This window comes from Equus caballus, chromosome 1, assembly GCF_041296265.1.
Source record: "Equus caballus isolate H_3958 breed thoroughbred chromosome 1, TB-T2T, whole genome shotgun sequence".
NCBI lineage: Eukaryota > Metazoa > Chordata > Mammalia > Perissodactyla > Equidae > Equus > Equus caballus.
This window is the reverse complement of record NC_091684.1, coordinates 146,096,661-146,122,384: the sequence shown is the minus strand read 5'-3', so window position 1 is coordinate 146,122,384 and position 25,724 is coordinate 146,096,661. Positions and strand designations below refer to the sequence as shown.

Sequence of the window (25,724 nt, the reverse complement as noted above, 5' to 3'; positions counted from 1 at the left end):
GGGTTGGCGGTGAGCACCTGGCTCTCTGTCATCTGTCCACCTAGGTGAACACTGAGGGGATGGTCTTCCCCTTCTACATGACCCGTCACATCAGAGGTTCAATGCTGCTCCCACCCCCCGCCAAGCACGGGAGCATCTTTTGCCCACCTGCTGACACACACACAGCCACTTCCTCTCTAGGTTCCTACCACCTTCCAGCAGAGTTTCTGGGAAGGAAGGGACTGTCCCCTCTGCATTCAGACCCACAGACAAATCTCCCCCTGCCCCACCCACCTGCAGAGCCCAAGAGACTCTCTTTCTAGTGATGGGAGGGTAGGGGTGCTCCTTCTCGCTTCATTCACATCCCTTTAAAACGTTTTTTGTTTGTCTTGTTGGTTAAAATTCCCTTGCCCTAGGTCCTAAGTTTTTGGACGACAGAAGATTTGTAGATTTCTCTCTACTTTGCCTTTTGTAAGTGGGAAGGAGAGCAAGGGGGAAATGTTGGGAGAAAAATATTAAGTTGATACATCAAATATTATCGCCAGCCATGTTATCCCTTTTTATAGGTGAGGAGATGGAACTCATTAACGTTAAGTAACATTTTACACAACTAGTAGACTGTAGACCCAGGATCCTCAGGCTCTGGAAACCTCATTCTCTGCAAAGTCGTCCCCTCTTCCCTCCCAGGAGCCTCCCTGGTCAGCTCCGAGGGAACACAAGAGAGCTTGTGCATTAAAACCAGCACAGGAAGGCCATGGGACAGGCAGACAGAGGCTGGGCAGAGGCGGAAGCAGACACTCCCCCCGCCCCTCTCACAAAAGGGAACACACCTCATTCCTCTTTATCCCATCCAGGAGAGCCTCACGGAACTTGAGTGGCATGAGATGGTAGTAGAGGAATTTTTGGTGAGGCAAGTGAGAACTTAGAAGAGCTGGAACAACTTTGAAGGCCTCTTCCTCTGTAGAAGGTGGTAAGAAAGTGCACTCTGCAGAAATCGTGGGGTTGGGGGAAATAGTGTTCCAGAGGCACTCAGATTCGCTGTTGAGTGAATCTGCAAAGTGAGGTAGGGATTCCTTACTGGCAGTACCCGAGAAGAAGAGATGAGGTGGACCCAGGGAAAGCAACCCGAGGTGGACAGTCAGGCTGGTTTTAGGTTCTAGCTTTACGGGAAAAGAGAAGTAAAGTGGAAGCTTCTGCTTAACAGTACAAGATAGGATGGAGACAGCCAGGGAGCAAGGGCAGATGCCTCTGCTCAGAAATCATACATCTGACCGGATGGTCCTCAAGCCACAGACCTCTAGAAGGAGGTGCAGCCATAGGACAGCACAGTGTTAGGATCTGGCTTAGGGTCAGGATGGTCCAAACCTCCTGGTGGCTTCAGAAGCGACTTTCAGTTAGTTTCATCCCAGTGATGATCACCAAGTTATCTAGCTGCCTATTCAACATTTTCACTTGGGTGTCTCAGAGGCATCTCAAACTTCAAAGGACCAAAACTGAATTCTTAATCTTCCCCCACTGAATCTGCTCCACTCACAGCCTTCCCAAGTCAACTGATATCAACCCCATTATCCCACTTGTTCAAGCCAAAATCCTTGAAGTCATCCTCGACTCCTTTCTTCCTCTTGCATCCCACATCCCAATAGTCAGGAAATCCTGTTGTACCTCCCTTCGAAGTAGCCAAGCACCCATCCACCACTCCCCAGTTCCATTGTTACCATGCCAGACCAAGCTGCCATGACCTCTTGCTAGATCACTGCAATAGCCTCCGAGAAGATCTCTACACTTGCGCACTCACTTGCTTATAATCTGATCATAGCCTTGCAAACCAGAATGATCTTTTAAAAATAAAATACAAATCATGTCACTCTTCTGCTCACAATAGTCCCCCATGCCTCATAGCATAAAAGCCAAAGTTCTTATAACGGTGTCTTCCTAATCATTGGCCTCCTTGCTGAACATACCAGGCATGCTCCTACCTCAGGACCTTTGCACTGACTGCTCTGGCTACATAAAGCTCTCCTCCTCAAGACGTCCACAGGGGAAACTCACTCAAATCTTTGCTCAGAGTTCAACTTCCCAACAAAGTTCATCCTGACCACTCTATTTAAAATCACTACCTCCTTCCACCTTCTTAACATTGCTATACTTTCCCTTTTTCCACAGTTCCCATTGCATTCTACCAATGTACATAAATCTATTATTTATTGTGTCTGTTGTCTATTCTCTGACTCCTCCCACCTCCAATGGTGCATCCACTTCACAAAGACTGGAATCTTGGTCTGTTTTGTTCACTTGTACATCCCAAGTGCCTAGAATGGTGCCTGGCATCTAGTAGGTATGCAAAAAAAAAAAAAAAATGTAGAACAAATCAATAAAGTTTAAATAAAACTAGAGACCCAAGGAATATTACAAGAGCCATACACAGTAGCGTTTCCTCTGCCTGATTTTGCTGAGTGGCCTTACTTCCCAATCCTCTAGCCAGCTGGAGCATCAATTGACACAGAGTTGGAAAGAGTGTGTTGACTCTAGGGTCAGCTCTCACAGGGCCCCCAGCAAAAGCATCCAGTTCCACATCTTGGCTCCTCCATCAGCTCCTTCTTCCACTGAGGTTAGAGGTTTTCCGCCCTTTCAGCTGTAGAAATGTTGCCCACCACAATTTGACCACAGGCACCAGCAATCTTGCTGAACTCAACAGAAAACGGACTCTCTGGGGGCTCTCTGCCCAGCAGAGCCCTTTTCTTTCTCTCTGGGCTTAGTCTGCAATTGGAAATACCACAGCCACGAGCCTGCATGCCTTTTGCAGCACTGTCAGAAGGAGCAACGTGGTGAGAGGCCCTACCCCTGACCTTTGATAGAATTCCCAAAATGACACATTAACTTTAAATCGATTAATCTGGAACTTTGACCTTCGTCCAAGAAGGTAAGACTACATTACAGGATGTTTTATTTTCAAAATGTAGCAGGATAAAAAAACACTTTTGTAAATCCACCTTTTTTGTATTATATGTAGTTAGATTTTGGGTTGAGGGTAACAAAGAAAGTGTCTGAACACCAGAGAACATGCTTAAAGGTTAATAATTAATGGACAGCCTTCCCTGACAAAGTATCAATAGGCAATCTGGTCTCTTTAGCTTCAGATATTAGCGAGAAGACCTCGGACCCCGGGGGAGACAGGAGAAATGGAGAGTCCCTTGTGTGTCTCTATTTTCTTGGTCTTGTGCATCTTTATTCTATCAAGTGCCCATGGACAAAGCCCAGGACCAGGTAAGAGCCTGTCTTTTCTCTGGAGATGGGCATGGATTTTCTTTTTTAAATGTATGTCACAAAGAATCCAAGAGTTCTTGACTGTGTGGGACAGAGCTTTCTTCACAGCATACTGGGTGGGTCTATCAGTGGCCTCACTGGTCACAGGGACACGTAGCCATTTGTAAGCAGGACTGAAAGTTTAGGAAACCATTCTGGAAGTAGAAGACTTCTAAAAGTGTTTGCAGCTAGCACTGAAGTCTCTTGCACATCAGATTCAGAAATAGTCCTGCTAAGACTCTTTCAGCGGAGAATAGTCTGAAAGAGTTACGGATCTTTCTGAGAGTTCATTTGGCATCTAATTTGCAGTTGAGGAGCACTGCTTGCAACGAAATGCTCAGTCTTGCTGAGGTTGTCTAATTGCTGGCTCTCTCAGAAGAGGGAGGAATTTGTAAGAGTCCTGTTTCCAGTAAGGGCTGAAGCAGAGACATCATTGCACATTTTCTAGACTTTGTTTTACTGCCAAAGTTTTACTGTGAGACTGAGTCATGCCTGTTTGTTCTGTAAATTCATAAACTAGATTGACGTCCAAAGAGATCCAAAGGCTTATCAGGCAGGGGGATTCCAGGTTCCCAGCTAAACAGGGCATGGGATCAATAAATGGCAGATACAAAGTGAACTCAACAATTCGGCCAAACAAGACTGGCATTTGGGACTTTGTTCTTGTGCTGGTTACTAGTCAGGGGCTAGTAACTCTAAGGTAGAGACTTAGATTTTTTCTTTCCTCATAGATTGTGCTTGGGGGGAGCTCCAAAAACTTTGAGAATCAGGAATTTACTAACCAGAGATATACCTGAAAATTCCAAGGTTTTTTCTCCTTTAAGAAAAAGGGCTGTTCTTCATATTTATTATTCTGTCTCCTAGGTCAGTTAATAACTTACTAGTAGTATTAATTATGACCAGCCACTGAGCATTTTGTGTGCCAACCACTATGCTAACTATTTTGCATACATCTTCTTATTTATACAGCCATGACCAAAAATGATAATAATAATTTAGGACCATACAGGTAAAACTGCTGATGGTTTTTATTCCCTGGGTTCACAGGGATTTTGCTGAAGGGCCTGTCCTGCCCTTTGACCCAGAATGTTGTTTTTGTTTGTTTACTTTCTACTGAACTATAACATATACCTAGAAAAGTACCTCTACCAGAAGTGTTCAGTGAATTTTCACAAACTGAGCCAGCATCCCAGAAGCCTCGCTTGTGCACCCTTGAGCCTTTGTATAGATTATTTTGCCTCTTTTTGGAACTTTCCGTTAATGGGAGCGTACAGTGGGTGTTCTTTGGCGTCTGACATCTTGCGCTCAACGTTCTGTTGGTGAGATGCGTCCACGCGGCTGCATGTGGTAGTGACTCGTTCATTCTGTCACTGGAGCATTCCATGTGTGAATAGAGCGCCGTTGGCTTACCTGTTCTACCGCTGGTTGGCCCAGACTGTTTTTCACTGGAGACGCGGGGGTTGGAAGTCATCAGTGCCGACGTGGAGGTTAAAGGACAGGAGGGCCTCTCCCAGGGCTGCTGGGCATTGTCCAGCTTCCCCTCAGCAAATCTCGTGCCGGTCAGCTGCTGCTCTCCTAGGGTCCTGGTTTGTCCAAAAGCTGAGGGAAGGGACTGCGAGCAGTGGGATGGTTCCTCAGGGAATAGGATCGGAGTCAGGAGGCTTCTTGTTCCCTTGGGAGCAGAATCTCTTGGCAGAATTCCTTCTGCAAGGAGTGAGCAGATGTGTGTGCCTGGGGCTGGTGTGACATCTTCCTAGGCCTGCAGGGAGGCCGGCATCCCACGGTGGAGCCCTTGTCAGATGAGTGTCCACACCAGTGGTTCTCAACCGGGGGCAAAACTGCCCCCAGTTGGCCATGTCCAGAGACATGTTCAGTTGTCAGAGCTGGGGAGAGAATGCTATTGGCATGGAATGGTTAAAGCTGGAGATGCTGCTAAACATCCCATGACAAACAGGACAATCCCTACAATGATAATTATCTGTCGATGGTGCTGAGGTTGAAAACCCTTGGTCTATACCAAGCTTCAACTGTTGCTAGTCAGGGACCAGGAAGAACTCCCGTGAGGCACCCCCCCTTAACTCCCTCCCCCAGCCTACTTCTTTTTTATAATTATTAATGACATTTACTAATGGGCCCACTCATGTACTGTGCACCAGTATGTGCCAGACACTGCACAAACATTTCATCCCACCCTCACCATATGGTTGAGTAAGCCAGCAGTTAAGCAACTCGCTGGAGGTCCCCTGGCTGTCCAGGGCGGAGCAGGGAGAGGCACGGAGAGCTCAATCCGTCTGATGGAGGCCACAGGCCTCTCTCTCCATTGTGCTCACACCCAGTGACTTTCAGAAGTCCCAGGAAGGCCGTTCTGCTCAGATCCTTTCCCAGGGAGCCAGATTTGGGGAGTTGTTCCCATGCTTTGGCACCAAGGGGATCAGGAGATAGTGAGCCTCCTGAGGCCCCAGGACACAGAGCTATCATCACCTGTATCCCCAGACCTCACTGCCCGAGGCCCAGGCCCACCCCACTGGTGTTGCCTGCAGAGCCAACACTGCTTCAGATGGAAGCTGCTGCTCTGAGACCCTGGCAGGCCCCATCTTTCAAGTATCCACCCCCACTGCCTACAGGGGCCTGCCCCCTCCCTCCAAGCCAGGTCACAGCCACCAAGTCGTAGAAGAGCTGAAGGCCATCCATTGAGTCACTCATTTGCTTAACAAGTGGGCACGAGCACTACCGTTTACAAGACAATGCATTAGTGCAAGGGTTCTGAAACATTCTGTTCTCAGGACACCACTGCATTCTTAAAAATCATTTAGAACGCCAAAGAGCTTTCTTTATATGGCATACAGCTCTCAACATTTACCATATGAGAGAGGAAAACTGAGAAATTTTAAAAATTTTAATGCATTAAAAAATAAGAAATCTATCACGTCAACATGTATAACACAATATTATGAGAAATAACTTGTATTTTCCAAACAAAAACAACAAAAAGTGAGTCTGAAGAGTGACATCGTTTAACAGAGAAATTTTGCCAATTTCTTTCATATCTGGCTTAACAGAAGATAGCTGGATTCTTGGATCTGTTTCTGTATTCGATCTGTTGTGATATGTGGCTTTGTTGGAAGTACATGACGAGAGTCAGCCTTAAACATAGGAAAAGGACATCCTCGGGCGATCCCGCTGGGCCTCCGCCCACACTCAGAACCGATGCATGCACGCGGTAGACACCGTACATCAGCTCACTGTACGGCTGGGTCCTGCCCTCCCCGGGCTTGGTGTCGAATCAGGGGTGCACCCGGGTGGGGAGGTGGGAGTTATAGGTCCTGGAAGTCAGCAATAAGGGGGCCATTATCCATAGAGCATACAAATACAATAATAGAACCTAATAAAAGTTGGTCTTCCTTTTCATTATCACAATTCTAAAGAACGTCAGTGATCGAAATAAAGCTCGTCCCACCCAAAATAGATTTTTGGTCCAAGTTGAAAAGAACTGCTACAGTTACTGTTGAGTTTTATTAATACATATGTAAACTTCAAATGCTCACATTTTTCTGGCTTACCCTTTAACAAATGTTCTCCGTCGACGTTACTTTAGAGAACTTCCAGTCGTGCAATTGGCCTCAACACTCATGGACTCAGTGACATGTGCTCATTGCAAGCGGAAGTGTCTAAAGGTTCAGTATCCTCCCGGCTCACTGTGGTCGCCTCATGTCTCCGAGTCCTGGGGTGTTTACTGCAGGTTCCTGCGCTTAAACAGCAGATTTGAAACAAGAAATGACACCATAGTGATCGCAAAGACAAAGAAACAGAATCTGGGAATTTCAATTCTGCTGTCCTGTGTGACCACTTAGAGGTTTTGTGTTTAAAATTTAAAACAGTGAAACAGATATTACAGTGAACGGTGAGGTATAATATCTTGTTTAGTAAGCAAGAATTCTGGTTCTTACAGGAAATATGTAAGTATAATATTTTGTTTAGTAAGTAAGAATTCTGGTTCTTAACAGGAAATACTTTTAACGCATTTGACTATCTTTAAAGTTGAAATGTCTTCTCCTTTTTTAAATGGTTCATTGCTTTAAAACTAAAAGCCAAATCAAGAAAATAGTGATTATAACTGATTTTTGCATGATTATTACCAAAAATAATTTTGTCTCACAGAGCACAGGGGTATTAAAAGGATCCGTTCTGGGTTTCAAATACGTGAAGTGTACCACTGAGTCTAATAAAGGAAATAAGGTGTGTATATAAAATTTTTTCGACTAGAACAAGATGAGTACCACCAGAGAGGAGTGCAGTGGACTGAGTGTTGACCTCCCCCCAAAATTCATACGTTGAAATCCTAACGCCCAATATGGTGGTATTAGGAGGTGGGGTTTCAGGGAGGCGATGCCGTCATGAGAGTGGAGCCCTCATGAACAGGATGAGCGCCCTGATAAAAGGGGCGCCAGAGAGCTCCCTCTCTCTCCACCATGTGAGGAAGCCTGGAAGAGGGTTCTTACAGAGAACCAGATCTTGGACTTCCAGCCTCCAGAACCGAGGGGAATAAATTTCTGTTAGTTACAAGCCACCCAGTCGATGGTAATTTGATACCGTGGCCCGAGTAAACTAAGACAAGGAGCAGGAAGAGATGCAGAAGGGTTTACTTCCAAATGTGGCATCCAGGGAAGGCTTCTGGGAGGAGGCAGCATTTGGGCAGGGTCTTGCCGGGTGGAATCTGGGCAAAAGAGAAGGAGGCTTTCTTTGTGCAGAAGCCAAGGGACAGAGCTAATAAAGACACGTGTTTCTCAAGGCCAAACACCTTCCAAAAATAGGCCTTCTGGGAAGAACAAAAAGAAAATCATAGGAAGGAGTTGACAGCAACACTGGGCCACAACTGCAACAAACTGGAAATAATTCGAGTGTCCAACAATAAACCATCAAGAATGGAGAGACCAGTGATGACTAAGTCCATCTTCAAACCAGCATTGTTTTAAATATCTACTACTAAAGTTCCAGGAAATTTTGAGAGTGTTAATGATGGGAATCGGGAATAAAAGGCTTACTGCTGGCCCCTAGGCACTCATAGGTTAACCCCGGGGGTCTCAGCCTAGCACGGGGCCGGGTCTCAGAGAGCCTGGATGCCTCCCATCACGGCACCCAAGGCTGTGTGCATTTTGTGTGCATTCTGAGTGGAGGAGAGAGGCCATACTTTCGACAAATTATTAAAGGGACCTGTGACTTCCAAAGGCTGAAAGAACATCTGGTCTTGTAGCTTTTACAAATAAGCGTGAGGAAATTGTATGAGCAATAAGGTGGGGAAAAAACAGGACTAACGAACCTACATATTGAATCACAACACTGAAAAATCTACATGCGTGTGTGTTGCTAGGGATTCTAAGTATATCTGAAGATCTATAAAGAGTTTTAAGGCCATGGACTGTTGCTTTTTTCAGTATTTTAATGTAAAAGAAAAAAATTAGAACTAAAAAAAAGACCTTGATAAGCTGCCTTTTGATTGGTCCTGGATTTGTTGCCCCTAGAGGCCACTGGGAAAGAGACCTTGCTCTGTCCATTCAGACCTGCCACCTCTACCCGTCCTCGTAGGCTCAGGCAGGCCCAGAATTACTGCCCCAGGGGGATCTGCACATTTCCCAGAGGCCTCTGCATATGCAGGAACACCATTCATGAGTAATATTTGAGGTGGTATTGGAGATGGAACTCATGCTCCTGGGAGGGTACACGAAACCAGAATCAGCAGAAGGCCAGCCCCCCGCATCCTAGTGAAATCCTATCTGCCCTCAGCTAGAGACCCTCCCATCCACTGCCAGACATCCTGGCCCCACCACTGAGCCTGCGTGGAGCCCTCCTGAGGGTGTCACACCCAGAAGAGGACAAGCCCAAGGTGAGAGGACAGCAGCCTATCCCACCTGCTTGCCTTTCCCCCACATTCTTTAATTCTGGGCCAGGGGAATAGTCCAATTTTCAGAGAGTAGCTGAGGGGCTGATTGCTGAAGGAACTGGGCCTGTAAACTGGCCGGAACACAGGAATTACCAAGTGACCCAGCCAAAAGCCAACTGGCCAGTACCAAGATCCCCACTTCCTGCTGCTGTCTCCCTGCCCTGTTTTCCACACCAGCTGCCACAATGCTTCAAGGCACACTGGGTTCTCACAGGGAGTCAGCAGGGAGGTGGGAGGAGAGGCTGGGCTAGGCCAGAGGCTTGCCTGGTTTTAGGCCTGGTCCACAAGACAGGGCTGAGCAGTCCCAGTTACCTTCTCCAAGGGAATGTGACCATCCTGACCTCAGTCTGGGGTGTCCCTGACATCCATGGGGTCCACGCAGGGCAGGGGGCACAGCAGTTCTCATAACCAGGAAGGTGGTTGTACACTGGTCCCAAGGAGGGTGTCCATTTTACAGGGGAGCCCTCTCAGCTGAGGATTGGGGTCCAGTCCTCTAGGGAAAGGGGCTGGCCATGGGCAGTCAGGACATCTGGACCCCTGCCAAGCAGGTTGGGGGTCATGGCCAGACTTCAGCCCCAGTGTGAAAACCAGAACAAGGAGTGGGCACCCAGCAGTCCTGCGGGGAGTGAGGTTGCTAAGGTAAGGTAGACATCATCACACTCCGGCACCCAGCTTAGGGCAAGGAGACAAACTCTGATGGTCTGCGCTGGAGGATGCAGGGTGCCAGCCATGCTTCTCAAGAGAAGGTGTAATTCTTAACACGGCCACAAGGGAGTGCAGTGACGTCCCAGCTGCCTCAGGGTCTCAGGAGAGGATTACTGCTTTAAGAAAAGCCAAGTTTCTGGGTAACTCTGGAAAACTCAGGGCTATCAGCTAACTTCCCTTTCCTCTCTGTTTATGACTCTATCTCCAGCAACACTCATAGTTTCGATTTTTCCACAATGGGATTGAGGGGGGGAAGAGTGGGAAGAAGTGAAGAGACAAAGATCAAATGCATCAATGGGGAGGTCTCCTTGTCTGTGCACAGCATTTTCACCTGCACATGTGCAAGTTCACACTCAGGGGCCTGGGGAGCTAAGTTTTGGCACAGTTATTCCATGGAGTGTTGTGGGGCCATTAAAAATGGTACTTTTGAAGACCTGAGGGTGGCAGCACTGAAGAGTATTTATGTTCCACTCCTAAGTGGGACAAAAGCAGGATACCTAATTGTGTGTGTCCTGCGATTATAACTCTGTGAAAATACATGTGGTTGAGAAAAAATAGTAGAAGAAAATATACGAAAGTGTTTCTACTTCAGTTAAATTTATATCTAAATTTTTATCTCTGCCAAATTTTATGTAATGTTATAGTATGTAGAGAGTATGTTTACTTTAATGATTTGAATAATTAAAAAATAAACTTACATCAAAATGATAAAACAAAGGGATTTAATGAGGCTGGCCCGGTGGCATAGCGGTTCAATTCAAGTGCTCCACTTTGGCAGCTGGGGTTCACAGGTTCAGATCCTGGCTGCAAACCTATACCACTAGTTAAGCCATGCTGTGGCAGCATCCCATATACAAAATAGAGGAAGACTGGCACAGACGTCAGCTCAGGGACAATCTTCCTCACCAAAAAAAACAAAAAACAAAAAAAAGGGATTTGACTAGACCAGAGGTTCTTGAACTTTAGTGTGCATCAGAACCTTAACAAAATAAGATTTTATTAAATCTTTATTTATTTCTAAAATAAATATATTTTATTAAATTTGTTACATAAATAAATAAAACTGGGGCTGGCCCCATGGCCAAGTGCTTAAGTTCATGCACTCTGCTTCGGTGGCCTGGGGTTCACCGGTTTGGATCCCCGGCACAGACCTACACACCGCTCATCAAGCCATGCTGTGGCAGTATCCCACATAGAAGAACTGGAATGACCTACAACTAGGAGATACAACTATGTACTGAGGCTTTGGGGAGAAAAAAAAGAGGAAGATTGGCAACAAATGTTAGCTCAGGGCCAACCTTCCTCAAAAAGAAAAGGACGAATAAATAAATCTTAATAAAGTAAGATTTCCGGGTCCCATCTGCAGAGTCTCTAATTCAGTGGTCCTGGGGTAGATGTGGGAATTAGCATTTCTAACAGGTTCCCAAGTGCTGCTGCAGGTCTGGGGGCTATACCTGGAGAACCCTTACAGGAACAAAAATAATTAATGGCAAAACATTGACTTGACTTGAACCCAGGTCTCCTGACTCCCAGGATTACAGCTCTTCCCACAGAAACAATGGAAGTCTTCAGGGCAAACAGGGCTTCCTTTCTAAGTCTCCTGCTGGGGAAGAGAGAGGGATATCAACATCTATTCATCCTGGATATTGACCTCCCTCGGGGGCAGCCATATCCCAAACAATTTAAAACCCCAAGATGTTTGTGACCAAATATAAATCATCCTGCTGCAAAGAAAGTAGTTCTTGAAATTAAAAAAAAAAAACGCCCAAGTTGAGACTTACAGTACTTGTAATTGGTGGAAAAATACTAGTTGCAATAAGTAATTAACCATACGCACTGAACCACTCCTTGGAATAGGATCAAGATAATTCTTTTCAGATGAGCCGGGCATGACCAAAAGCTGGGCAGAGCTTGTGACCCTCAGTTGACCAGACATGAAAGCTTCCCAGTGAAAATGTGTCAGCTTCCTTGTCCCAAGAGAAATCAAAACAGTGAAAACAACATACTGCTTTATACTGAAACATAACAAGGTCAACAGCAGCAAATTACAGCCTTTATTGATTACCTACTGTGTACCAGCCCCCATGGTCAGTGCAAAAATGTATCCGTGAGGATACAGAAAAGAAAAAGCAGGCTTTATTCATCAAGGAACTTCCCAGCTGATGGGGTCTCCGGATCCCTATGGCTGTGTGTGTGTGTGTGTGTGTGTATGTGTGTGTGTAGATTAGAGATCGGGAGAGGCATAATTTCAACACATAATTTCAACACAATGTGATAAGTGCACAATTAGGTGCAAAACATCTCGTGGCAGGAGAGGTTAGCTGAGAAACCTTTACGGAGGAAGTGGTATTTGAGTTGAGTCTTGAAGGAAAAGAAGTGCAAGGACATTGCACGTAGAAGGAAAAGCACGAACTAGTCTTGGAGACTTGGAAAATGGATAACAAAATTAGGAATCCCTGAGATGATTGCTGTGGTTGCAGGGGATGATGGGGGGGTGCACATAAAAAGAAGCGGCCAGAGGTGAGGGCCTCGAAGGCTGTGCGAAGGAGCATGGCCCTCATCCTGGAGCTGGTGGGGCCACCATTGAGGCTGGTGTTTAAATAAGGGAGGGACTGTTGGCTGCCTTTCCTGCTGCGAGAACGGCTTTATCTCCCAGCCACTCCCTGATGGAAAGCAATGTCATCAGCAGCAAAAGGCAGCGGTGGGACTCAAAAGTCACCAGCTCTGCAACCTCACCTAGCCGACACCCACAACACTCAGATCTTCCTCCCCAGACAGCCCTAGGCAGCACCCACAAACACTCAGATCTTCCTCCCAGGAGGGCCCCAGCAAGTCTCTTAGCAGTTTCGTTAATTGCTACTCCTAACACTACATCGTAGGAGGGACTTACACCAACGAAACCAAGGCAGGAAGACGTAAGAGAAGCTTGAATAGGAATCTTCCATTTAAAAAGTACCTTGTTCTAAGTCAGAAAAGAGAACCATTTGGAAATTCCACAGCACGCTAGCTTATAGACCTATACCAAAAGCATACGATAGCATGACCAAAAGCTGGGCAGAGCTTGTGACCCTCAGTTGACCAGACATGAAAGCTTCCCAGTGAAAATGTGTCAGCTTCCTTGTCCCAAGAGAAATCAAAACAGTGAAAACAACCAATTTCAGCTTTAAAAACTCATTCCCACCTGTGTGATATCACTTGATTCTTACAATATCCCTGTAAACGATATCGGGCAGGTATTATTATGCCCATTTCACAGATGTAAAAGTTCACCAATCAAAGACCACCAGGAACAGACCTGAAGTCAAACGAGAGTTCGGTTTATTGGACTTACTGCAGCTAGCGAGGACACATTGCAGAGAAACCTGGGAGCATCCTGGCATGGGGAATTGACAGAGAGCCTTCTGAGAAGATTCGGGCTTGTGCTGGCGGAGGCTAAGGAAGGAATAGGAAGCAGGGGCAATTCTGGGGAGCATTCTGTGAAAGGAGGAGGGGCCATCCAATGATCCGTATCTTCATCACTGAATGATTAATTCATTACTGTTGACTCATTGCTTAACTTAATAACATTCTAGCAGGTGGGGCTGGAGGTGGCCTTGGTACAGGAGCAGGAGACACTCCTGTTAGGGGGAGGGGTATGTTTAGACACGTTTTCCATTTCAGAGTTGCCTCCTCTCTGTCTTGTTGCAAACACAAAGGTGGAGAGTCCTGGTAGCACGACATGTCTATTCCGTGGGCATTGTCTAGATTCGGTTGAGAACATCACAGTCGGGCTGCCAGCAAGGCTGGTTTTTGTCATTGTCTTTTGCTTTCTTTTTCTCGCATGCGGAGAAACCCGGGTGATGTCTTTGAGGTCTCGCCGCCCCTCCACGCTGGCTGCACTGCCTTGGGCGGCCGCATTCCCCTTCCACACCTCTGATTTCTCACTGGAAGTGTGCGGGGTCCCTTCCAGCACTGACATCCTGGCTGTCAACAGGGCTCGCAGAGAGGTCACTGCAGTGCCCTGAGACCTTCAACGGCTGCCTCATCTGGTATCAGCTATTTAACCATTAACGGGAGAGAGAAACATGAAAGCAAAGTTCTGGCCGCTTTCAGCATGAGACATCGCCCACTGCCCCAAGCCTGGTGCGACTCAATTGCCCTGAGCGATTCAGAGATTCCCAAACACCAGGAGGACCAAGAAGGAGCCAAGCAGTCAATACCCTTTAGGCCCTTTCTTTCCCAGTGCTGCTTTACACATGGCCAGAAAGGCATCCGTTTTTGACCAAGTATTAACAATGAAAATATATGTTTGACGCCTTTTGGAAAGAAGCTCTTACATTGCTTTAATTGAGTAGAACCGAGACATATAAAATGGTAGCAACTATTATTTTTAAGAACTTTTGAATGTCTCAACTGCTTTGCCTGTTCATTTCACTTAAGCCACGCAGCCACCCTGTGAAATAAGTGTCATCATCTCCGCTTTACAGATGGGGAAACTGTGGCTCAGAGAGATGAAGTAACATGCCCCAGACCACTCAGCTAGTGTGTGGCAAGGTGAGATTCACAGCCGGGCCTGTCTTACTCCAAGCCCACGCGCCCGAGCAAGCCAGAGACATTTGCGATCTAGGTCAGCTCCAATGTGGGCTTGCCTGAAGGACCCAGGGGCAGAAGCTACCCAAGATCCCTTCTCCTTGATGCTGATTTCTGGTGATGCTGGTGTCCCCCTCAGATCCTAGAAGCTACCTTGTCCTTAGAGGTATCCCACTATGGATGTCAGTGCTGGCGAGCCTGGGACATCCTCTGAGCCTCTCTTGGCCTGGCCACTTCTAACTAGAAGTTAGCACTCACCTTGCTCACTCTGAGTGATGGCCACCTCCTCAGTGACTAGGAGGAAACGCATCCTTGGACAAAGTCTTGGTCCCCTCATACATCTCAGCCTCCATAACACCCCCTGCTTCTCCAAAGTCAAGCTCAGGAACAAGGGGTGAGCACAAACCCAGGCAGCCCAAAGAAAGGAGAGGCCTTCTGAGGTCAAGCCTGAAAATTTTGGGCCGATGTTAAGGAGACCAAGGGTATTTCAAAGGGCTAAAATGTTCTTCTTCACCCAAGAATCCTCTAGGTACAGGGGTGTTTTCACAGACTGAGCTGGACCCTCCATGGCTTCTTTGTGACTTGTGACATCCAGACAGCACCTGGGAAATCTCCTTTCAGGGGACTTCCTTCTGCCTGAGACACAGGTCTTGTAATCATTCCATGACAAGTCCTCTTTGGGTGCTATTGTTCCTGCCCTGGTCACCACCTTCATGCCACACATAGGGCCTCCCATCCCTGAGATTCGTCACCAGGATGGATGATATAGAAGCAAGAATATCAGAGAAGAGACCCATGGGGGAAGGTGGGGATCAGCTTATCCACTCACACCGGGGGCACATCCAAATGATAGGTTTGGGCAGGGAAGTCCACACTCGGAGGATGGTGTCTGGACATGGATGTAGTCACACCCCTGCTCTGTGCCAGAGCCAGCACTCTAACACGTTCAACATTTACCTGGTGTATTCGTCTGCTCGGGCAGCCATAACAAACTACCACAGATTGGGTAGCTCAAACAACAGAAATTTATTTTCTCCTGATTCTAGAGGCTAGAAGTCCGAGATTAAGATGTCAGCAGTTACTTTCTCCTGAGGCCTCGCTCCTCTTGTCTTCGCATCCTCTTCCCTCTGTGTGTGTCTGTGTCCTAATCTTGTCTTCTTATAAGGACACCAGTCATACGGGATTAGGGCCCACCCCAATGACTTCATTTCATTTTGATTACCTCTTTGAAGACCTTATCTACAAGGACAGTCACATTCTGACATACTGAGGGTCAGGACTTCACATATCATTGGGGGTGGTGCAGGTGGGGGGCGTGGGGGGAAACGCAATTCAGCTCATAACATCTGGCGAACACTTTCAAGACCCCGCTCTGACCCAGGTCCTGGGCCAGGCCCCTGGGACACTGTGGACACTGAAGATACATCCCTGTTCTGTTTGAGCTTCAGCAACTCCCCCAGGGAGGGGGGAGGGGAGCTTCAGAGTTAGAAAAAGAGGCTTGTAAATATACACGAGATTGGAGAGCCAGTATGAAGACCGCACCCTCTGAACCAGGTCCAAAAAGGGGGCCTTTGCTGTGTGGGCGTAGGAAGCTCTGGTTCAGCTGAGGCGCACAGGGGCCAGCTGGCTGCTGGTGGAGGGCGGGGGCTCAGCCCCTCTCAACAGCGTGATTAAGACTTTTTGGCAGCACAAGCAATAACTGGCAGGAGACCAAAAAGGAGCCGTTTATCTGGCTCACGTTGTGGGTAAGTGATAAAACTCACCCTCTGGCAGGGTGCCTGGAGGACCCGTGGTCTTTGGCGGTGTGTGCCGGGAGTGAGCCCAAACAAGGCTCTCTTGGCCTCGAGAGGCAATTCTCCCATGCGGGCTGCCTTCAGCCAGGCCGTGGCCTAGACTCACCCTGGCCTCAGCCAAGGAGAAAGGGCCAAGGTCAGCTGCCATCTTCTCCTCCCTCACCCCTTGCAGAGCCTGAAAGGTGGAGCGGAGGATCACCGGTGCCCAGGGACGGAGGGGGACCGGGAGGATGACATCTCGCTCCTCTTCACGTCTGCGGCTTGCTTCCTGGCCCAGGCAGGAAATCAACCCCAGACTCTGAGGGAGCTTCTGGGTGAGAAAAGAGAACAGGACGTGGTGTCTAACGCCTGGGTCTCAGTCCTGGCTCCATCACTTACCAGCAGGTGGCCCGGGGCAGCTCACCACCTCGCCAGCCTCGGCTGGTCAGTAGTGAATGGGGTGATTATCAGCGGCCCCACGGGGTTGTTCTGAGGATGAAACGGGATCAGATATGTGGAAGCTCTTTGCAACTATGCAGTGCTGGCCAGAAAACAAACCCTCGTAAGCATGTGCAGTTTACCAAGTAGTCTAACCATTATACTACTTGCCTGATCCGTGTCCTAGTCCCAATGTTTTCCCCACTTTTTATTACAAAAGTCTCCAAGTACAGAAAAAGTAGAAAGGATAGTACCATGAATTACCATCTTCCCTCCAGATAAATTCAATCATTGTTAACATATTAGTATTTTTACACTCTCTCTATATATACATCTGCATATTTGTATGTGTATTGCAGAATCATTTGATTTCTCTGTCTCTCTCTATAAACGTACAAATACATGTATCTGTCTCCTCTCTCTTTCTCTCATGTGTATATGAGCCCACTCTCCCATGCCTCTTGTGGACGTCAGGTCCACGGCATTCGGTTCAGCGCTCTCTAGTTGTGTGCTGGCGCATCCCTCTCTCCCCGGATTAGGAGCACCTCAAGGGTGGGGGTGAGCTAGTCACCATTGTAGCCCCATGACCCGCACAGCCCCAGCATGGAGTAGGCACATGGCAAATGACCACTGAGTATATGCGTCCTCACCAAAGGGCTGAGTAACGTATACTTTTTAAAAGGAAGTGAGTTTTAAGTCATTTGATCTGGCAAATTCCATGCCCCTGCTGGTGAGATAATGGGAACATCCCAGAGGTACAGGAGAACAAGCTCAGGTCCTGCCATCCTTCCCCTTCCAAAAACATGGGGACTCTGAAGTCAATTGGGTTCTTGACTAGAGGTTTCATTCTATATCTGTAATAGCCATCGATTTGCAAGGGAAAAATGCCCTGCAGACCACAAGTCAACGCTGGAAAACACACACACACAGGGCACGTAGAAGCTGGCTCTGTTCCCATTATGAAGCTTACAGAAGTGATTCTAAGTCCTCTAGGTTTCCATGGGACCAGGAATCCACTTCTAGACCAGCAAGAGCAAGAAGAGCATATGTGTGTCATATTTGTGTCCTTTTCTTGCCTATCAATTCCCCACAATGCTCACCACCTTAGTGGGAATTTTAAGCTCCCCCCAGCTTCAGACGATGCTTCCTACAGCAGAGCTCCTCAAACTATAATGTGCCCACGAATCACCAGGGGAGCTTGATAAAATGAATGTTTGTTTCAGTACATCTGGGATGGGCTCCAAGATCCTGCCTTTCAACAAGCGTCCAGGTGATGCCAATGCGGCTGGTCCCTGAACCACGCTTTGAGAAGCAAAGTTCTAAAGAACACAAAATAGCTAATTTCCTCAATGAACCAGCAATTACCACCTACGACTAGACACAAGGCAGCGTGCTGGCCTTGGAGGAACAGAGAAATGGGAAGAAATATAAAGATGCCTAAGACAGTCCTTTGCCTCAAATCCAGCTGGATAGACTGAACTACTATGTCTAGAATTTGCATAACTTGGCTTAATTCTTGCAACAGCCTATAACCTATAAAGGATATATTGTTATTCTCATTTTACGTGTAAGGAAACTAGGGTTCATACAGCCTGTCTTGTCCAAACTAGTAAGAGGATGCAATGAGATTTGAATTGAGGTCTACCTGACCCCACGGCCTGTGTTTTTCCCCATGTCCCTCTCTCCCACCTGGTCATGTTGCCCTTCTCACAAGTCCTCAGACTTGATGGTGAAAGGACAGGGAGAGCCCTGAAAGCCAGCTGATGTGACAGTAGCCCCTGGGAAGGAGGTGGGGTGGTTGTAGGCAGGAAGTTCTAAGCCACCACCAGACGAGAGAATTAGGACCTACCAGTTTCCCAGGGCCACCTGCCCTAGGGTCTTCTCCCCGTTTCCGGTAATAGATTTCCCTAATGTGGTGGATCAAATGCTGCCCACACTGGCAAACTTCAGCCGTGAATTATGTCCCCAACTTTGTCACCAAATAGCTGTGTGACTTTCAATAAATCGCTCCCCTCACCTGGACTCAGACTTGGGAGTTCTTTAAGTCCTTTCCTCTCTGACAAAAGCTTTCTAAGCTCTCTTCCAGTTTCCTCTTGAGCCAGGGTGAAAGCCTCTTTGTGGCGTCCCCACTTCTGGTCCCCCAGCCCCAACGTCTTAGCTCAGGACCTGGAGTTTCTGGAGCTCACCCTGCAGACTTCCTCCTGTCCTTCCTCACTTCGCACACGTTTATTGAGCACGTCCTCTGCCCCAGACCCTGTGCTCAGGGCTGGGCCTGCAAAGGCAATAAGATGCATCCTCTCCCTCAGGAAGGAGACCCCAAGTAGACTGCAGATGTCGAGTAGAATGGCCCCGGCTCAGGCCCCAGGAAAGGTGGACAGCACCTCACTCAGCGCTGGCAGGGGCAGGCAGGGCAGGTGGGCACCTTCCCACGTGCCAGGGCTTCCCCAAAATATTCCATTTCATCCCCCAGCCTGCCTATGAGCTGGGTGCTATTACTGTCCCCATTCTAAAGATGAAGAGACTGAGGCTTACAGAGGTCAAGTGACTGGCCCAAAGCCACGCAGAGTGAGGACTAGATGAGATAATGTGTGCAAAAACACTTAGCAGAGTGTCCAGCAAGTAGTCACTAAATGGTAACTAAAATGCCTTTTTCAGCTGGCAGAACACAGAGTGAGAGCCTCTTAACCTCACTCTCAGACAGCAAACTGATGAGTTAGAGAAAGGCCTCACATCTCCCCTGGAGGACAAAGACCAGGCTCGAGACAGGCCACACATAATGAGAAAACTGCAGAGGAGAGAAGCGAAATAACCCTCGAGAAAGGGCTTGGCAGGCTCCAGAGGGCTCCAAAGCACGTTCCAGGGGCAGTGTGAGTTCTGATGGAGGAGGCAGCTGGGACTTCTGCTGGGGGAGGCTCGGGCGGCAGAGGCAGCCCCAGGGACCATCGTCCTTGTGAGATGGCTGTGCAGCCCGGGCACAGCTGCTCCGTGTTTCAGCTGTCCCGCTCCCCATCTGGGTAATGGAGTGTTATGAAGCGTGTTGGAGGCCATCAATTAGTGCTTAACTCCAGGTTCGTTGGGTTGTAATGCCAAGGATGCTCCACTCACATCCACGGCAGAGGTAAATCTCTCTCCTTCTCATTCAATGGCTTGGAGTTAAAATGCCGCCCAACATTTTCTCCCAAAGAAATTGAGATTTATGGGTCACTGTCAATATCAACACATGTCGGCCATTATTCGAGAGTCTCCTCGCTCCTCCAGACTGATTGCTATTTACTTTGAAAGATAAATGTGGCTTTATAATACACGCGGGTTGCTAGGAGAGAAAGGGTTTTAAAGTGCATTTGTTTCTCCCCTTGCAGACTTTTTATTCCACTTCTCTGCTTTGTCTGGTGGTGTAAGCCCCACCCTGCCCCCACCCCTGGGATACTGTGATGTCTCTGAGGCTCTGGAACAGAGACAAGAGGGGCCAGTCTGTCCCCAGTCCAGGTGCCAGTGTGACAATATGAAGAGACTTAGCACCTTAATAGTGGAATTGCCCGTCTCCTGGGCTGAAGCCGCTAATATGTGATCTGGGGCCAGAGTTGATACCACCAAGGAGCTTGCTTGAGGAGCAATAGGTGAGCCCCTCTTGAATGCTCCTAGACTTTCCTGCTTTGCTGGGCAGGGTGTGGAAACTGAGACTGGAGCTGAATCACTTAGCTCAGTGGTTTTGACCGTGGTTCTCAAAGTTGAGCCTGCTTCAGAATCACTAGGAGAGTTTGTGAAAACACAGATTTCTGGGCCCCGCTCCAGACTTCCTAGTTCAGTAGGCCTAGGGTAGAGCCCAGGAATTGGCATGTCTAACAAGGTTCCAGGTGATGCTAATACTGATGCTGGTCCTGGGTTGCACCTGAAGAATCGCCTTAGAATAAGGGCAGGAAGTATTACAGGAGATGAGTGGGAAGTATCAAAGGCCACGAGTGGGAGAGATGAGGCTGCTGGCAGTGTTTGGCACTCTGGAAAAAGAAGGGCAACATCTAAAGGGCAATTTTTACCGTTTTGCTGGGCAATGTGTGATAAATCCTTTAAAAATCCTTTTCTATAAAATCCTCATTTAAAGATCACTTTCCATTAATCGGCTGTAAATTTGGGTCTATTCTGGAAATGTATTGAAGTGCCAATGTGTCTGGGACGACCCAGGCCACCCCCCAGTGGTCTGCTATACCTAGATTACTAGGAAGGTCATGGTCTGGCTCCTGGGATGTTTTGATAACTTTATTGGGTGACAATTCTAAGGAGGTTCCTGCTGTTGATAACAGAACCTGTGGTGTTGGATCACACACAATGGTCCCTAAGAGATTTCCCTGCAGTCGTCAGAGTTTGCAGTGAAACTGGGCCCAGGGTAGTGAAGAGACACAGTCTAAAGACTCCAGAAACTCCATGTCAAACACCAGAAAGTCGCTGGAGGAGGGTGATAACTTTGTTTTTGCATCAGAGACCTTACATTAAAAGTCATAAGGCTGCAATTGCCACAGGAAATGTGCTAGAAAGAGCCATTGTGTACTGAAGCTAGGCTGCCCCAGGCCCTCCCCCTCAAAGTTCAGTGGACTGGGCAAGTCATCACTTGGGATTCATTCCTTGGAGACGGGTGTCCCCAGAGTAATCAACGTCCTGATTCTCACAGGGTTGGGAGGCTGTTACTAAGATAAGTAGTGCAGTGGGGACAGAGGAAAATCAACGTATTTGGAGATGTGAAAAAGGAAAGACTACACAATAATTGCACTGGTTGGGACTTGTGGTCATAAGGACAGAAATCCAACCCAAATTAACTTAACAAAAAGGGGAATTTGTTTACTCATCTAACAGAAATGTCCAAAGTATAGGCTTCAGGTACAGCTGGAGCTATGCCTCTAGTAAAGTCACTATGTCTCTCAATTCTCTCTCTCTCCTCCTCCTCCTTTTTCTTCCTTCTCCCTCTCTTCCTCCCTCCATCATGGCACTTGGAAGTCCCAGATTTCTTTGGTCCTCAGAGCTTAAAATTCTAGAGGGACTATAATACGTTATTGCCTACCTCTGGCAAACATTCCAGAAAGAACTCTGCTTGGCCAGGTGCTCACCCCTAAATAGATGACGAGGGCCAGGAGGATGGGATCTCCCATTGGTGTGGTTTGGAGACCATGCCCACCCCTTGGGTAGGATCAGCTCTACCCAAACCTGACTTAGCAGGATCCACATGGGAGGGGCGCTTCCTCTGAGCGGGAATGCCAGCCAGACCACAGAGGATTGGCTGTGTGGCATGAGGATGAGGGGGTAGGCAAGGATGGCTCCTGCTTCCACAGGGGCAAGCAGAATGATTGCCTGTCCCTGCTTACACACCCTTGGCAGTGCACATTGGGCCCCTGCTCAGAGGCGCGCTGTGGCAGCTCATGTACCTGGGCAGAGCTGGCCTCATGAGCGTGGGGGCCTCCTGGATGACCTTACAGACTCAGCTCTTTGTAGGGCAATGGATTTTCAATCAGTTTTTTAACACATCAGAGCACCAATGCAACTTTCAAGCATTGTTCCCTCCAGGGAAAGTAGATGAAATAAGTAAAATCAGCATTGTTACTGGCTTCCTAGGAAGTTCAGGGGCCTATTTTCAAGGCTGTGTTGAATACACACCTCAGGGATGCTCTAAACTAGGCCACAGTGATTCTCAAATTCTAGTCTCCAGACCAGCAGCATTAACTTCACCTGGGAGCTCACTAGAAATGCAAATTCTCCATCCCGCCCCATGCCTACTGAAGCAGAAACTGGGTGTGGAGCCAACTGTCCATTTTAACAAGCCCTCTGGGTGGTCCTGATGCATGCTAAGATGGAGAACCACTGCTCTATGTATGTATTTGATTCAATTCACCGGGATCAAAGGGACTTAAGACTGAGACATACGTTACAGGTTTATTGATCAGTCTGAATTTAGAGGGGTAGAAATGTGAAACAGTTTTATATTTCTCCCATGCCTGCCTTCCACCATGTCCTATCAAGTCATACTTTTCTATCCTTTAATAGCCTCTTGGGCAGAGCTCCTAACTTTTGGTCAGTTCTTTTTATTGTCTTTTTTTTTTTATCTTATTTCATTCTAAAGCGTCAATCTCCCGTCTCATCTGACATTCTTCCTCTCCTCCTTCAGGAGCTAGATTTGGGGAGGAGGTGGGACTTCAGTTGGGGAGGAGATAGTTCTGCGCTTCCTCTCCTCTTCCCACCGGGATGCCGTGGGGTTGGGGGGGAGAGCAGCCTGGTTCTGGGATTGCTCCCCTCCCTTTGCAGGGCCTTCCCTCTCCGGGGGAGCCGGGAGTCGGGGACACAGAGATCCTAACTGCTTCTTGGCTGTCTGGGCTCACTCTTGTTCACTCTGGTGGCCTCGGCGGCATGATGGTCCTGTGAGGCTTTCTGAGTGTGTGGCCTTCTGAGGGTCCTGTCAGTGTGACCCCAGCCTGTCTGTCACCAAGGAGGACAGCTGTAACTCCCTTTGGCTTCTCCAGTGGTCAATGCCCCTCCCATTCTGTCCTCCTTTACAAAGCCTCAGAAACCACCCGGGTCTTCTTCCCCACCCTCTGAGGGCCGAAGAGTACTGAGGTAAGGGAGACATACGACCCCCCAGTCCCTTCTCCCTTCTTGGCTGAGACTCCTGTCTTCAGACAGCTGAAGGAGGCACGGCCTCCATGTTCATACAGAGCCCCACAAATGCCTATGAATACAGGGCAAACTCTCCCCAGCACTCCATCACTATATCCCCACCACAGATGGGGCCAGGGGTCCCAGGGCTCCCGCCTGGAGCCATAAGACACTTGCTGCCTCCTGCAGGTGCTCTCACCCCCGATCTCCATAAATGACTCTGATACATGCCCCCAACTGGACCTCAAGATGAGAGTCACAGCGGGAGGGGCAAAGGGACTTGTTTTCACGCTTATTCCCACCTCCCTTCGCCTACTTACCTCCCTATGGGGAACCGGGGAAGGGTGGTGATGATAATTAGGCCTGCCTCCTGGGGAGCCCTGGAGTTGGAGGAATCTGGCCCCAGTTGCTGACACCTCTCTTTAGAGAACATGGGTTACTTAGCACCTGGCGTTTCCAGCAGAGGTTCTGGTTGCCAGTGCTGCTCACTGTCCTCTTACGCCTACTATCTGCAACATGTTTGCACGTATATTATCTCAGTTGACTTCACAATGATCCTGTGAGGCGTTTCAGAGGGGTTAAGTGACAAGCCCAAGGTTACCCAGCCTGGTGGTAATGGTGGGATAGGAACCCAGCCCTGCAGCTCCTGGGCACCTGTCCTCTCCCTGCTACTTCACACAGATGCCTCAGCGACACTTATCTTGCAGCTCTAGGCAAACTTAAAGCAACTAACCAGAAAAACAGCGTGTTTCCAAGGCCACCGAGCAGCTGACGGTGGAGGGTTGGTTCACGGGACTTCTTCAGAGAAAACACCAACTGGTTCAGATCATGGGTCCTGATCACCGCCTTCCCAGGCCAAAGCCACATGACCCCAGGGAACCTTAGGTTGGCTTCAGTCAGCCAGCCCCTCCTGCCTTCGTGTGGTGGGGTGGGACTATAAGTTGGTCCTTGCAAAGCAGAAAGCTAGGCATGAGCTGACCGGGCTGACTGGCCAGACCCTGTGCTCTAGCCCCACCAAATAGCCTGCCCAGGTCATACGGGGTCAGGGCACCATCTGTGCCTTCTGGATGGCTCTGTCCGGAATGACTCATTTCCGCACATGGTGGGTGGAGGTTAACGGTTATACTCTCTATAGAGGCCAGAGTGCATGGCAATTTTCTAATCGACAGATGGGCTTGGAGCCCCCGCTGCACACAAGAGGCTTCTTTCTTCAAGTTTAAGTAAAGACTTCTGATGAGCATGAGGCCCTCGCATGCCCTCGCCCTGGGCAGAACTTCCCCCAGGGCTGGGGTTCCGGGAGCAGCCACCCAGATGGACTGGGATCTCATTTCTTCACCAAAGATCAAAGCCATCACCCTTGACAGAGCCAGTTGTTAAATTTCCAAGAATTTTGCGAAATGATTGTTAAGCCCAGCCATGATTTAAAAGTTAAATTATAAAAACTTATAATTAAATAAATTATGTTTAAAATAACAGTAGTAAATACTCAAAACTCCTCTATTCCTAGTTATTTTCCTAGCTTGACATGCTGTCAGGTTGACTCTGACTCCTGGCGACCCCATGAATGAGTGATGTCCACAGTGTCCTGTCCTCAGCAGCCCTCCTCAGCTCCTGTAGATCATGCCAATGGCTTCCTTCATGGAGTCAGCCCACCTCACATTTGCTCTTCCTCTTTTCCTGCTGCCTTCTACTTTTCCCAGCATTATTGTCTTTGCCAAAGAGTCCTGCCTTCTCGCAATGTGCCCGTAGTAGGACAGCCTCAGTTTTATCATTTTTGCCTCCAATGACAGTTCAGGCTTAATTTGCTCTAGGACTCACTTATTGGTCTCTCTGGCAGTCTAGACAGGGCTCCCCTCCAACACCACATTTCAAATAAATCCATTTTTTTCTTGTCATCCTTCTTCACTGTCCAGGTTTTGCACTTGTACATAGTAATGGAGACTGAGAGGGTGTGGATAGTCTTGGCCTTCCTCTCTAATGACACTTCCTTACAATTGATGATCTTTCCTGATTCTTTCATTGCTGCCCTTCCGAGTCTCAGTCTTTTCTTGATGTCTTGGGTGCCGTCTCCATTAAAATTGATGACTGAACCAAGGTAAACAAAATCTTTAACAATTTCAATGTCTTCACTGTCTATGTTAAAGTTGCATAGTTCTTCTGTAGTCACGATTTTGTCTTATTGATGTTCAAATGCTTTGCATTTTCTTCTTTCACTTTCATCAGAAGTCATTTCAAGTCATCACTGCTTTCTGCCAGTAAGATGGTGTCATCTGTATATCTTAGATTGTTGATATTTCTTCCTCCAATGTTGCCGCCTCCATCCAAGTCTAGCCCCGTCTTTCATATGATATGTTCTGTGTACAGGTTAAACAGGGAGATAAAATGCA

General features: G+C 48.0%; 1 protein-coding gene across 2 annotated transcripts in view; it reads left to right on the top strand.

Moving 5' to 3' along the window:
• Positions 1 to 25,724, top strand: part of LIPC (lipase C, hepatic type) — a 161,042-nt gene that overhangs the window by 18,987 nt on the left and 116,331 nt on the right. Inside the window, exons 1-2 of one of the 2 annotated variants that reach the window (XM_023616665.2) lie at positions 2,561 to 2,899; positions 3,111 to 3,243. In XM_023616665.2, coding sequence (XP_023472433.1) covers positions 3,159 to 3,243 — 85 coding nt within the window. In that variant the 5' untranslated portion in view covers positions 2,561 to 2,899; positions 3,111 to 3,158. Of the gene's footprint in view, positions 1 to 2,560; positions 2,900 to 3,110; positions 3,244 to 25,724 lie in introns of those variants that run through there. The other variant, XM_070235911.1, reaches the window with a different exon arrangement.